The sequence below is a fragment of the Corvus kubaryi genome, unplaced genomic scaffold, assembly GCF_017639235.1.
Source record: "Corvus kubaryi isolate FWS band 111438036 unplaced genomic scaffold, C.kubaryi_AGA036_p1.0 37395, whole genome shotgun sequence".
In the NCBI taxonomy this organism is placed as follows: Eukaryota; Metazoa; Chordata; class Aves; order Passeriformes; family Corvidae; genus Corvus; species Corvus kubaryi.
This window is the reverse complement of record NW_024581134.1, coordinates 4,760,558-4,775,158: the sequence shown is the minus strand read 5'-3', so window position 1 is coordinate 4,775,158 and position 14,601 is coordinate 4,760,558. Positions and strand designations below refer to the sequence as shown.

Here is a 14,601-nt window from a genome sequence, read left to right as displayed (position 1 = left end):
GAGGAGTTGCATATACACAGAGCACTGGTTTGTTCCTCTGTAAAAATACATTTGGGGTTGATGTGACTTGGCTTAATTATGAACATCCTGTATTTTCTGAAATCAGCAAGGTAATAGCAAAAATTTGTGAGACTGGTATTTTTCACCTAAAAATCTAATTACAAATATTTGGTTAATTCTTAATAACAACTGTCCTCATTAAGGATTTGTTAGATGCAATAAACACATTTAAATATTTTTTTTAACTTCCACAAAATCTGGCCACATCTTGCTTGCACTGAAGAAGATCTGTACTTGGGGGGGTGGTACCTTTGTTCTGTGGTTGTCATCAGCTATTTTCTTGTCCCAGGTGCTGTGCAGGCTGGAAGAAATTCTTCTGTGTGCCTTACTTTGACATACAAATATGATTTGTGTCATGCCAGGTGTTTCTGTTCTGACTTCAAGGATGCCTGAGCAAACATGAGGGAAAGCATGGCTGGTTGTAATCTGTGGCTTCTGAGATTAGGTAATGCAGATGCCTTAAACTGATCGTAAATGTTCTTTGGGATGCTTTATTTTGCTCAGAGGAAGAATGTTCACATCAGACTCAGATGAAAGTCTTGACGATATTTGTGGGTTCTAGGTAATAATGATACATCAGTTTTAAATTGAAGTCTGTGCTTCAGAAGTGGCTGCACTAGGAGGAAACCAGCATGATCTCCAAGGGTTTATGCAACAAAAATGAACACCAATTACAGTGCATTTTTTTCCACTGGGACTTAGCCCATCATTTTGTCTAATTATGGTATGAATCCCACAATGGAGAAACCCTTCTTTTGCAAAGAACCAATTCCCCCTAGAAATGCTAAAAATCTTAAAGTACTCCAATTATAATGAATTTTGCAATAGATAAAGAGAGCCTGTGCCAGCCACTTACCACATAAAAATAAAAGAAACAAAACAAAAACTCCAGAAAAACATGAAGGACTACCCTGAGAGACAAAGAGGGAATGTGTAATAGTTTGTATAAACTCCTCTCATTCTTTATCTAGGCTCCTACTAAATAAAATGACTGATCTATGAAGCATTACTGTCAACTGATTGCTGATGGATTTACTGACATACACTCAAGGAATAATGTTGGACTAGAGAGGAAGAAAATGGCTGAAAACATGTTCTGCTCCACTAAGAAATTCTGAGACAATGAGACCAGTAGTTCTGTCACCAGGCATGTTACATCCCCAAATGCTTTGCCTGTGGTCGAGAAGGGAAAAACCTCTGATTTCCTCACTCACAGCCCTATTCTTCAGCCCAAGTTCCAGCACTGCAGATCTGAGATGGTTCACTAAGCTGCAAAGCTCTGCTGAGGGTTGTTCAAAAGACTGCTGAGTGACAAAAAAGTCAGCAGAGAGAAGAGCTACAAGGCTTCTTTGATACAGTGGAGGATGAGAATGACAAAGATTAAGCTACGGTCACTCGGGGATGAAAACTCCACACAAACATATTTTATTTTGCCTGACGTTCTCTTATGAGTTTAAAACCAGCAGTGGTAACTAAAGAGGCAGTGTTTAATATTGAAATTGCCTTCCCCAGCTGCTGGTGAAATTGAATCCAAACTCTTATTTTCCTTCCATAGAATGCAATATACGTTCATACTTTATAACACTGAATAAAAGATTTTTCAGACTCGCTTACAAGAAAGAATAAACAGCCTTCCCTAGAGGAAGACTGCATTTATTTACAGATTGGTCTGCTAAAAAAATCCAAACCAAATGATGATTACTACTGAAAGATGATACCTTGGGAAGTGAAAACCTGGTACAGCTGGATCTAATCACCTGAGGGAGTGACAACAGCTCTCACGGCTTTCAGGCTGTAGAGATGTTTGTTTGTCATATTTGTCTTTCCTTCAAGGAAACCATTGAGAGAATTTATACACCCAGAAAGACAAAATCTCTGTTAGACAAAACCTTGCAACTCTCAAATCTTCCTGCTTCAATAGCACAACTCAAACCATGTAGTAGCAGTCCAGGGAGAGCTGGTTGTTTTCTCCTTATTTTACCTTTAAATTACATTCAAACATTTTATTTAGATAATTCCTTGCTATCAGTTTCCTGTGTTCTTCTGTGAGTGGTTGTGATGTGCAAAGGTAAATGGAAGGAGCAGCACATGGAATGTGCACAGAGGCAAACTGGGCACAGCCAAGCTGCATTTGCTGTACCCGACCTCAGGGGAAAGGGCTGCTTGTCCAAAGAAACTTTTCAAAGCAGGTCGCACCTAGAAAAAGCAGACTCATTCTCTGTCTGCATTCCCAAGTCCTAGGCTGGCAGTGCAGCTTTGACTCCTGCATTTGGTTTGGCTGCTGCTGCTTTCTCAGCGTCTGCTGCCTGCTGTGAAGGAGATCACATCGCTCTGAAGTGAGAAATGACTGGTCTTCTTGTCTGATGTATCCTAATGTGTATTTTTACTCTCTATGAATATCACTGGCACTCTGCTGTTGATTCATTCCTGTGATTTACTGTGTGGCTGTTGTGTTTAGATTCAGCTGGATCATGAGTAAACCAGTAGGAGAAAGCTACAGTCACACATCTCTCCACAACAGACCTTCCTTGGCCTTGCACACCTCTTGTATGGAATAATATTCTCTGTGTCATGGGTACTTGTGTGCCTGCATAAACTGGACACTCTGACCTAAAGTTTTCATGATAAGTATCTTGCTCTGTCCCCTGCTCTTGAGGTGTGAATAATTCTTGTGTTCTCAAGTTTCCTCAGAAAGATAATAAAAAATAAAGAGGCGACGATGCTGAACTAATCAGTATTCATAAGATGGAAAGGCTTCTCTGAGCTTTTAAGTGGCAGAAGTGACACCAAATGTAAAGGTGTTGTCTACAAGCTTTATGTCTGAACTGTGACTTGCTCGTGGGTATTAAAGGCAGCTTTCTAGAGAAAGGCCTTCAAGACATCCCAGTGCCTCAAAGCATGGTCAACTTTTCTAATCTCTTTGTTATTGCTGTTGTCCAGCATGGGCCTTGAAGACACCGAATTTCCACTAAAGCAGTAGCCTTTTGGGGACGTTTTAAGAATTCTAAGCCAGCAAAATTCATTGAAAAAGTAGAAATAGAACAAAATCTCACCCTGGCTAAGTATACACTCAGTCTGTCAGCATTTCTTTTCCAAATTGCTTTGCAGCAAATTATTATTCATCTGAGCAGTGTGAGTGGAGGGAAGCAAGTCAGTGGAGCAATGATGTGTCTATAGTAAATTGATGGATAGGTACCAGCAAAAGTCAAACAAAGGAAAAGCAGCCTCAGCACTCTGATCCCAGGGGTTTCTTTCTTCCTGAGAAGCTTGTAGAAGTGCATATGGAGAATATTGCTGTGCTGTGGTTATCTGTTACCCATCCCTTCGGTGCTGGTTATGCTCTGAAACAATAAACACCTCGGAAATTCAGCACAGCATTAGCCCAAACCAGGTGCATTCAGGATGCTTCCTGCTTTCTTCTGTTTTGTTGGACACAAACAACAACAAGAAGTCACATTTCTTCCCCTCTAGGTGCCAACATGAAGTGCAAACTGGTCTGGTGTTCCCATCCTGACAGAGTCAGTGCTGAAAGGGCTGTTCAGAGCTTTTCCGAGGTGTGAAAGCATGAGAAATTTGTGAACAACAGCAAACCCACGTCAGTTTGATTCTGCAGTGACAAGCTGTAAGATTTGCCACCGAGTCTACTGCACCAACCTCACCCTGGCCCAGATTTGAGCTTCCTGGGGCATTATGTCCTAGTCATGCCACAGCAACCTGGACAGGTCCTTATAACCTAAAGATTATGGAGTAATATCACAAAAAGTGCTGCATGCTAACTGCTGTGACCATGAACTAGTTCGAATTAGGATTGCTGAGGCATAAGGAGTAAACTGGAAATACCCACTTTTGAGTTCTGGGCCAAAGACAGAATTCTAATATGGGGAGAATAATGGGAAGCTGGAGGATGCCAAAGCCTGTGGTACACTCAAATCCAGCTCGTGGCTTTGTGCTGTCCTGTAAAGAGTGTCCCAGTGCAGCACTTGCTTGTCCACACAGTTCAAAGGGTAGCCCAGGGCCAGTTTGCTTCCATATCTCCCCTGCATTGTAAGGAAGAGCTTCTCTGCCTGTCGTTTGCTCCCACCTGTGGGGTACACAGAAATATCCCAGACAGGTCCTACTCGATCCTTCAGCATTGTTGGGAGGGATGTATTTTGTTGTTTTTTGTTTTTTTGGTTTTTTTTTCATAAAAATACATAAATAAACTTCATCCAGTAGCTTTGTGGTGCCAGTGTTTGAGGACTTGAAGAAGAACTGGCTTCAGGACAACAGCCCAGCTTAAATGAGATAAATTTCTTGCTTGTAGAGAAGAACAGATTTCAAGCATCAAAGAATGTTGCTGAGCTCTCATTTGGCTTTCAGGTGCCTTTTGTTGTCTGGTAATTGATTTTTATTAAATGGTTCTGTGAGAGCAGGACTATGGCCATGCAGAGAGAATTAATGCAGAGAGAGTCAGCTTAGGAAGTCTGTGGCTATTGCTATTAGCTTGATCAAATTATACTTTGAAAATGGATTAATAAATCTAGAGGAGAAGGAAGGGAGGAGAAGGTCTTTTGAATTATTCATCATTTGTTTGACAAGTTTACATAGCCATGAAATGCAGGTGGGAGTATAAGGAGTGGGTTATTTATTAATTGCATATGAATTGCACAGATCTTTCCCTCTTGCAGCCAGATCTGCTTTCACATTTTAGCTTTGACTACAGCTGGACAAATTATTTTTGCCTTCAGCTGAAGAAATTCTAAGTACCTTTGAAAAATCCAATCCATCAAAATTCATATTCAGTTTATTTTTTCACTCTTAACATCAGTCATCTTAGATGATACTTTAACTATTCTTGATAATGGAAGGACTGAGGAGGAAATGTTCATATATCACATTCTGGAGAGCAAGTGTACAAGAAACCAAATTATCCTTGTGGTTTTTTCAGGCTTTATTTTGATATCTGTGCCCACAGAATGAAGGCAAGGAACTGAAGACTGCTCTTACTCTTGCTAGAATTTCACAACCTTCTTGTGAAGCCTGAGAATGGTGAAGACCTGAGAGGGCTTTATGGGGTAGGGCTCTTGGCAGATGGAATGTATAACATGCAGTTCCTTTTTGTGAACAAATGCGAACTCTGTGTCAGGAACCGTAACTGAAAGTACCTTCCCCAATCCCCAAGTATTTATCCTTTTTACTTAACATTCTGTGTAGTCTTTTTTTTGAGCCCACTGCAAAGATCGAGCAGACCTCACCATCTCCAGGTTTGTTTTTCTACCAAAATGTCAACAACTGAGTCTACAGCTCATGTACCAAGAAAATACCGTTTGGGATTTCCCCTTTCCGGATATATCCCCATCTGAATTTCTAGCCATGAATGTCATTGTACAACTGCACATTTTTTGAAAGACACATGAACAAACTGTGAACAAACGTCCATACCAGAATGTAGCTGAAGTGTAGACACAACACAAAGATGGATACTCTTTGAAAAAAAGTACAACCATCCCACAATTTCACCTCACTTGCTCCCTAACCTGTAGCAAAACAGGTGACTTGTTGCACTACCTGCCAGCAGAGGAATTGTCTGCGTGTCTCCTGCTCTCCAAACCTGCTCTGAAGCTGGAGCTGGCTGCCTGCACTTACCTGGACTCTTCCCTCATAAGCAGCTACGTCATTAGTGACTGCAGGGTAAGGATATGTAAGGATATGTAAGTTCCTAGTGAGGACAAGTCATACATCTAAGCTGTCATTAATGCTGACAGTTAAATGGATGTGTGACTTTGCATAATTTCTGTGTTTTGAACATTTTTTATTTCTTTTTCAACTAAAATCGGAAAAGGTCCTTTGGGAAGGATCAAGGATCGGGACTGATCCTCTGCTGAGTTATGTTGTTTGCAAAATCACATCTTTCTCTGCAGCCCTGCAAGGATCTGAAAACAAATGTTTATATTTATTCTGACATAGAGAAGGAAAATATTCTACATACCAACCCTTTCTACTCGATACTTAAGGGTCTGTTAATACAGAAAATGCATGCTTGTGGATGGAAATCATGTGGGTGAGATTACTCAAGGATTAATCCCGTCTGGTTTGGGGAGTCACACCATACTCCTGACAGCTCCCAGACTAAGAACCCGGGGAAATTTGGGAGCGATGCTGGTTGTTTGATGAGAGGAGGCTCACTCTGGCCTCACAGTCCCACCCACAAGGGGCTGCTCCTTCAGAGCAACAGGTGGCTGTCTTCCCCCGCAGGCAGGGCATGGAGGAGGTGAGGAATTTACTCAATACTCAATTTGTTTCTAGTGCCTGAGATGGGACTAAGGATGGGGGCAGACTGTGCTGGTTCAAGTAATACTCATACCGACTGGTAGAAGGTTTTCTTGCCCAGACACTCCCTGTGGCCAGCAGTTGGTTTGGAATAGTGGCACCATCTGAGTCTGTATGTGAGCTGGTCTTTCAGATCCACGGGTGGGAACATACAGAGCAGTCAGTGACTCACCATTGATAGCACTAAGCCTCTTTATTTTTGTAAAAACCCCCATTTTCGATAGCAGATGGACAAGTGGGAAGGAAACAGCCTGCTGAAGGGGAAGGGTATGACTGTGAGACCTGCAGTGCTCCAAGATGCAGCAAACCCATGCAAAATTTCCAATAACCACTTTTGAAAGCCAAAGAATGCCAAACTCCACTAGAGACCATTCATCAAACAGCTCAACACATCCCAACAGTCTCTTTTCCCAGAGATATCCCTCAGGTCTGGGACATTGCAAATGATAGTGAAAAGAGGGGAAAGGAATTCTTCTATTTCTCAGTGGGAAAGGCTTTAAAATGTACTGGCATTGTACAGACAAATGAGGCACCCTGAGTGCCTCTGGGGCTGGAGATGTGTCAAGTGGTACAGAGACTTTATGTGAAATGAAGCTTTAGAAAGGAAAACTTGTCCTTTTCGTGTGAGAAGATAGGGCTGCCTTCCATAAGAGTACTACATAAAAATACACAATCTGCCCAAAGATACCATCTGATATAGAAAGTGATTACTCATTTATTTAAAGGATATTTACTGAATATGTTTTAAAGTGTTGTGAGACTCTTCTGAATTAACATTCCTTGGTGTGATGGAAAGAAGCTCTGTCCTGACAGGTACCTCAGGGGCCATTTTGGCTGAGATCAGAGCAATCAGAATCTGTAATTTTCCATTAGTAGGTCTGATATTTTATGTCAATAAAAGTCTGTCAATAAAAGCTGAGTCTGTCCTGCAGACTCTTGGATACAAGGCTTTTCTGCAGATAGTTGTTCTGGGAAGCTAAGGTGGTTTAGTTGCTGATTTAATAACATCAGAACATTTCTGGTCTAGGTAAGTTGTAGCTTTTGAATGGAGAAGTTTTACAGGGTAAGTCAGATGTTGAGCCTGGGCTAGGCTGCCTCATGATGGCTCAATGAATGACACATACCAAGCCAAACTGAGCTGCGTAGATTTTTGTTAATTTTAAATGTCATTGACTAACTCACTAGCCATCTGTCTTAGTTGGATTAATATCCAGATCATCACACAAAATTTTGGCTCTTGTGTAGTACTGAGAGTAGCACTCCTCGAGGAGCCAATCTTTAGATGGGGTGTGAAGCCACCATCCTGCCTGCTGTTGTCCCCATAGAGGGTAACCTGCCTCCTGCCATTTTTCCAGGGGAGCACAGCCAAGCATGGCATGGAGAGACACTGCTGAGAGTGAATTTTTTGCTGTATTCCCTCACACAATCCCTGTTCTGGTTCACTGTCCAGGGCCAGGTTGGATGGGGTTTGGAGCAACCTGGGATGGTGGAAGGTATCCCTGCCCATTGGCAGGGGGTGGAATGAGATGATCTTTAAGGTCCTTTCTAACCCAAACCATTCTGGGATTCTGGGATTCACAGATGTGGGGGTTAATGAAGTAAAAAAGAGTTATTCGATGTAAGGAAGCAATGTTTAAATGGTTTTGTACTCAATCCATCAGTGAGAAGTAACACTAGTCCTGCCCGTGGATCCAGTGTATCCAGTGGGGATGGTACTCGTCATTCTGCTTCCCCCCTGCCAACCATCTGTACAAGCCACACTCCCAGTCCAAACAGCTCACCCAGACCTTTAAAGGTAAGCAAAAAACCTGTGGTACACAAAGCATTTGAAGAACAATTTCGTGCTACTATCACAAGCCCATGTGACAGTGTCTCCTCTAATTTTGCACTGGGTTTGTGTGAGGACTTTATACTTTCCAAGCCCTTGCAGAGAGCAGAATTGGCAAATAAGAGCCTATGTACATGTGGAAAGCATCCAGGGGATTTTATTGCTAAACTAGAGTTGGACTGTAATAAAGTGGATAAGCTGTGTAAAATACCTGCCCTTTAGAGATGTGGCTGAAACAATTCACTGAAGGTTTTTCTGTGAGAGGCAGTGGCTCTCCCAGGAGTGATTTGCAGTATTTGGTTCCATCTTTTCCATCCGTGGAAGCAAAGCCTACCTCTGTACGCCACTCATAGGACTGGGTCAGATTGTTGTTCCATAAATTTAAATAAACATTTCTTTCCCCCATGACATTCCATCAGGATATTTGAATCCAATTGTGTCTTTCAGTGCTCAGTGAGTTTACTTTCCATCTGCATGTTCCCTATTAGTCTGTGTCCAAAGCTGTTCCCACTATTCCTTACTGCAGTGCCAGGCCCTGGCATTTCCTCAGCTTTCTTTGGAGGAAAACAAATGAAAAAACTTTGGAAGAACTTGTCTGTCTTTTGAGGAAGAAAACCCAGTATGGATATGAGAGAACATGTTATTATGAACTGGAGTCTGTTAGGAGAGCAATGTCAATTGGGCTCCCAAAACTCACACTACATTTTAATTACTGAGTGATACTGGGGAGCCTAAAAGGCATAAAAATGTTTGTATTCAGCTCAGGTAATATAAAGGAGGACAAAGGAAGAGGTAGAATGTCTTTTAAGGTTTTTTTATCTCATTTCCTGCTGCTGCTTTCTTTTTCTTTTAAACCTTGCTTAAATTTTGGCTTTCTTTTCTTTTCTCTTTTAAAGTTCTGTCTCTTTTTGATATCTGGCGTGCAACTAAATGGGTTCTAATGAGAGAAAGGCGTAGTTCCAGCAGGTGATGAAACATTTGTATACTTCAGAAACTCCACTGTTTAATTGCCATTCAAGTGTAAAAGAGCAATTTAATGTTTTCCTTCTTGAGTGGGAGAAATGCCTGAGAATTTTCAAGCCACTGATAATTGGGGCCCTGTGGGCTCTTCCCACTTACACCACTTCACTTCGTTGATTTAGAGAGAGAGGTCAGCAAACTCAGGCTCCAGGACACATTCTGCTGTGTTTCTCTGGGTTTTTGGCTGTCATTAATGTGGCTTTTCCCATTTTCTGTGAGGTTTTTAGAGGGATGTGAGCCTTCCCTGACAGCAGTGGGTTTCTGCAACGTCGATTTTATGGAGACTGTTGCACATGTGCTGCCTGTAGTGCCAACAGCCAGTGACACCCTCCAGGTGCTGCTGAGGGTTCTGCAACAAGTTGTGGGGCTCAACAGGCAGCCAGACCTTCTTTCCACCACCTTTTTGCTGAACAAAGGACCTTTCCCAAGCACAGAGCCCTCTTTGCTTTGGGCTCCCTAAGTGGTGGGGATCCTGCTGTGCATTTCCACGTCTGTGAACTGCTGCACGTTCTCAGTGCTCTCTGGGGAGGCTGAGATGGGGGAGACAACGTGCTTCAGGCGCAGGAGCATGGAGAAAAGCAGGATCAGGAGGATAGCCAGGAGGGTTAGGAACAATCCCACGTACACGTAGAGGCTGGAGTATTTGTCTGCTGTCGTGTCTACTTCAGTAGCCAGCGTTGGAAGGTGGACACGGCCAGTCAGGTTTCCACGGAACTTGAAATAAATCTCAGTCATTGCTCTCTGTCAGCTTTGGTCCATTTTCTGTGTTTACCTTCAGATCTCCTGTCTCCCCTCACCAGACTCACAAAGGAGGTCAGGAGAGGAAACTTAGCACAGATGGCATGATGGCTTCAGCAGGAGATGCTCCATCCTCTCGGTGTCACGGCTGCTGTTCACACAGTTAAGCAAACTGCGAGGGACAGGCCTTTGCAAACCATTTTGCACGTTGCTGTCATAATGACAACAAGCATCACACTTGTGCTTTACACTTCCTTCTGGCTTTTATTTCGTCCTAAAAATACTTTGGGCCTCCTTTTGGTAGGTCACCTCCTTTGGCAGGTGAAAAGCTTTGGTCCTTCTCTGAAGCTGAGCTGCAAAGGTTTGCACAGCTTTGGTCTTTGCAAGTGTTGCTTTTCCAGACAGACTGAGCAATCAGCTTTCTGCCAGCTTCTCCCACAGCAGGTGATTTATCCTTGGGTGAGCTGGGGAAGGTTGTTTTCTGCCTTGCCAGACTTCTGGGGGATCCCTTCTCTCCCAATTCAGAGCTATTGGTACTTGCTTAAGGAGTATGGAGCTCTGAATTGCTCATTAGGAACAGTCAAAAAGTCAGCTTTCTAAAGGGAAAAAAGTGAGAGAGAGAGAGAAGTGACACCAGGTACCAAAATAGCCTAGCCTGTATGTGGTATCTTTAGAACAAATAGATAAGAAAACGCCTGTCATGCTCCTGTGAGACACCTTGAGAAGAGGAGAAGCACTGAGTATTTAACTTTAGGAAAAGACCGTGCAAATTTAATTGTTAATGTCTCCTCTGGTAACACGTTACTTATGGGTACAAGAAGGCCCCACAGTCTGTGGAATCAGATGTCAGAGAGGGAGGGAAGATATGAATCCAATCAGTGTTTTTCACCATGTGTCTCATTTATTGTGTATCAGGACCCTCTTTTTCTGAGTCTGGGTGCACCTGGCAGCTGTCCAGAGCCCTACCTGTCCCCCTGGAGCAACTCTGCTGCAGGATATGATGCTTCCCTCACCTCCTGGCAGCAGAACTTACTGGAAATAGGGGGAATCTTAACGTTTTAGCAGTTTCAGTTCTTCCAGCTGGAAGCAGAAAATGAAAATGCTGAAATTTCACTGCAAATGGTGCATCCAAAAGCATCATGTCCTGCTCTGATAAGACAGAATTTTGGTTTTAGCTGAAACAAAAATGAAAGCACAGAAAAAAGCTGGTGCAATCATTTAGAATGTCCACTGCCTATATACCTACAGGAGATATAAATAGAGTAATATTAACATGGTAATATACTGTGATCATCAGAATAAATGAACCATTAGGTCAATATGATAAAAGCTCTGACACGTGACATTTCACCTGAATGACATATTGCTGCAGAACATTTTGACTTTCAGGGGCCTCAGGCTTTCACTACAAGCAAGAAAGACCTGCTTTGGCTCTTGTGATGGGGAAACATCTCATCTGCTGAGTTTTTGGAGAAGGGACACGGGGGCTTGTCTACACTTTACCTCCCAGCTCCTTCTTCAGTACGAAAGCATTTGAGATAACAGTTACCCACTTTAGGGAATATTGGACCAGATCCTGCTCAGTAATAAACGGGCCCAAATTGCTGATTGAAAAAATGACCTGGGGATTTGACTTCTGCAGTCCCTGTGTGGGCAGTGACTCTGAGCTGTGCTGTGTGTAGGAGGCTGTGGGCAAGCTCAGTGTTTTTCCAGAGGCTGACCCAACCCCTCTGGAGCCAGTTATTCTGGCAGAGGGTTTGGTGCTGATGCAGAGGTGTGGGGAGGGCAGCCAGGCACTTTTGCTCTCAATTACAGGGCAATAACTGTGATTTTCACGCTTGGAATCTATAAATGGAAATTCTTCCCCCGTGAAGAATATTCTCATGTTACACAGCAGGTGGGAAATAGAGGGTGTGAAGGTAACTGACTGTATTAAACTTCTGTTCTTACAATATGATTTCTCTGTTGATAATGAAGTGCAACCAGTCTGGAATCTGACACTTGTGTGAGTTAAAGTACAGAGCAATGTCTTTGCCCATCCCATCTGCTCTGTTACTGAGAGAAAAAGCCAGAGCTGGTTTCTCTCCTTAACGAGCAGAGAGCCTAATGGCTTTATATCCTTCATAAAATTAGACTGCAGAATGCTAAGGACATTAGTCTGAGGTTCAGTAATTAACTGCAAACCAAGATGTTGAATTAGTAAAGCTCAGCTGGGTGTTTATTGATAAAAGGAACAGATTAATAGTAAGAAGTATTAGCGGTGGGGAGCTGGCACTGTTTGGGGGTTTTTTAGGCTCAACTATAGATTTGTCAGGAGCAATCAACTATTCAGACTATTGAAAGCTGTAACATTAACTGCATCTTGTCCAGAAATGAGCCAGAAATAATTCAATAGCTCCAGGCAACCCCAAAGATCTTTGCTTTTCAATCTACCAATTATCCCATTGAGCACATCTCTTTGGATACCGGTAGATTTAGATTTTGTACACTCCCCTTTAAGGAATAGAAGCTGAATGACTGTAGAGACCAACAGGATGTGAAAATAAGTGGTACACAATAATTCTGTGTGTAAAGCAGGTCAGACTATAACTGTGTATGACTCAGATTGGAGGAGGCAGAACCTCACTGGTTACCATGAGGAGCCCTCAACTTCATGGACACAGGAACATTCCCTGTGATCTCAGTTTTCAAGATTTAGTCATTCTCTGGCTGAACAATGCTTCAGTTCTGAGTGATCACTGGTGCTCAGTGGGCGCAGATTGATTCCAAGCAGACACTTGGGGTTTTTTTTATCAGTTTGTGGCTGTTTTTAATCAGGGATTGAAAAAAAACCAAACCCAAACCCAACACATTTCATCTAATAAAAATCTGTAATGAAAACAGAAGCCTTCATACACAACAAGAGACGGGTTTCTTTTCAGAGTGTGTTGCTGAGCCAGGAAATTCATCAGCCAAAACTTCATGGGCACTGCCATTACCAGCCTCCCACTGCAGCTATCAGGGTGTGGGGAGCTTCAGGTCTGGGGAGTGTTTATGAAGCCTGCATTGCTCTACACTGCACATTTGGAGGTCACAGGGGAGCAGAAAGACAGATTTCCCCCCAAACAGTGCAGACAGACAGACAAACTGATCCTGCAGCTGCAGTAAATGTTTATGTCTTGCCCACCTGCTTCCTTCTACTCCCAAGTTCAGTGTGAGCACCACTTGCCAGTACAGCATCTCTGAAAGTGCAGTCAACTTTCCTGAGTTCCCCTTTGCTTTTCCACCCACTCTGGCTCTTACAAACAGGTAAGTGGGACAAAATAGAACAATTACTCGTGTAGCTTCTTTGAGTGCACTGAACTGGCTGGCAAGTACAGGACGGTTTGGGTTTGAACACACAGCACCAAGTGCATTCTGTCTAGGTCACCTTTACAGAAAAATATCGGCCCTGAAGAAATGCAAAGAAAACACCAAAACTCTCAATTCCATCCATGGCTTGCATTTTCTCCAGGGAGGATCTGAGGGAGAGAAGAGTGGAAGGAGGGTGATGGTGTCTCCTCTTTTAGGGGCAGAGAGGATATTTTGTTCTCATGCTGAACGTGTGAGAGTGCTGGCTGTGGTAGTGCACAGAGAGAGAAGAGCATAAAGCACAGTTACCTTTCAGAGCAGGCAGCAGTGTTGGGATGAGGCACCAGCGTCCCTGCTTCAGACCACGAGCGTGCTGGTGAATCCTCTGGGAACATCTCCTCCCAGGTAGTGGGATCTGTGCAGAAAGGATTTGCTGCCTTATTGCTGGAGTCAGGACAGTGTCCTTTCAGCCAAGTGCACTTTTTCTCCCCTGCTGTTGATCTCCCCGGCAGGGACGGCTCTGACTCCCGATCCTGGGATGTCACCGGAGTAGCATCACCGCTGGGTCCTTCCTTCGCAGGCAGCACGGGAAGGGGGCGAGGAGCCTTCTCTTGCTGAACTGCGCTGCTGGCATGGAAGCAGCCAGACCCCTCCCTCGGCAGCGACAGGCAACAGGCAGAGGATGAGCCGAGCCACCGGCACGGAGGGAAGGGAGGGAGGCTCTGAGCTCAGCTCACTGCAAAGTTTGTGCGAGGCTCGGCTTAACTCTTTCGTGCTTGCAAGGCTGCGCTGCCTGCTGATTGAGGAGTGAGACATGAGTCTGGAGGGCAGCTCATCAGTTCTCTCATTTTCTGGAAGGTGCAAAGGGTTTTTTTGTGTTTTGTGCCTCTTGGGGAGGGTTACCGAGTGAGGGCTGACAGCTGGGTTCCTGTCTGGAGCATGGACCAGTGTCACCTTTCAGCTGAGACCCTGAGGATAGTCCCCAAGCATTGCTCTTTGCCAGTGGAGCTTTCGATGCATTTTTGTGCCTGTGCCTGCTGTTTGGTGGTTTGGGAAGGGCTGTCCTGAGTTTACAGGTCCTGTCTCCCCTGAGTAGTTTGAAACTGCACGAATAAGCGTAACAACTTTGCAGTGTTGTGGGGAAAAATGATTTTCACCGATTTATGAATTCGTGAAGCCCAAATCTACAGACAAGATGCCACAGAAATGAGGCAGGGGGAGCCAGGGTTGGGTGAGAACCACCCTTGCCACACCTTTTGACCTGCAATTTCTTCAATGTCCCAGGCTGACAGAGTGAGGATGTTTTGTGACAGATC

The 14,601-nt window shown here is 43.7% G+C and overlaps 1 protein-coding gene across 1 annotated transcript; it reads right to left on the bottom strand.

Moving 5' to 3' along the window:
- Positions 1-4,825: 4,825 nt before the first annotated feature.
- Positions 4,826-14,009, bottom strand: SERTM2 (serine rich and transmembrane domain containing 2). The gene is made up of 2 exons (XM_042040067.1): positions 13,595-14,009; positions 4,826-10,551 (listed from the first exon to the last, which is right to left on the bottom strand). The coding sequence occupies exon 2, from the start codon at positions 9,950-9,952 to the stop codon at positions 9,674-9,676; it is 279 nt and encodes a 92-aa protein (XP_041896001.1). The 5' UTR covers positions 9,953-10,551; positions 13,595-14,009; the 3' UTR covers positions 4,826-9,673.
- Between the last annotated feature and the right edge of the window lie 592 nt (positions 14,010-14,601).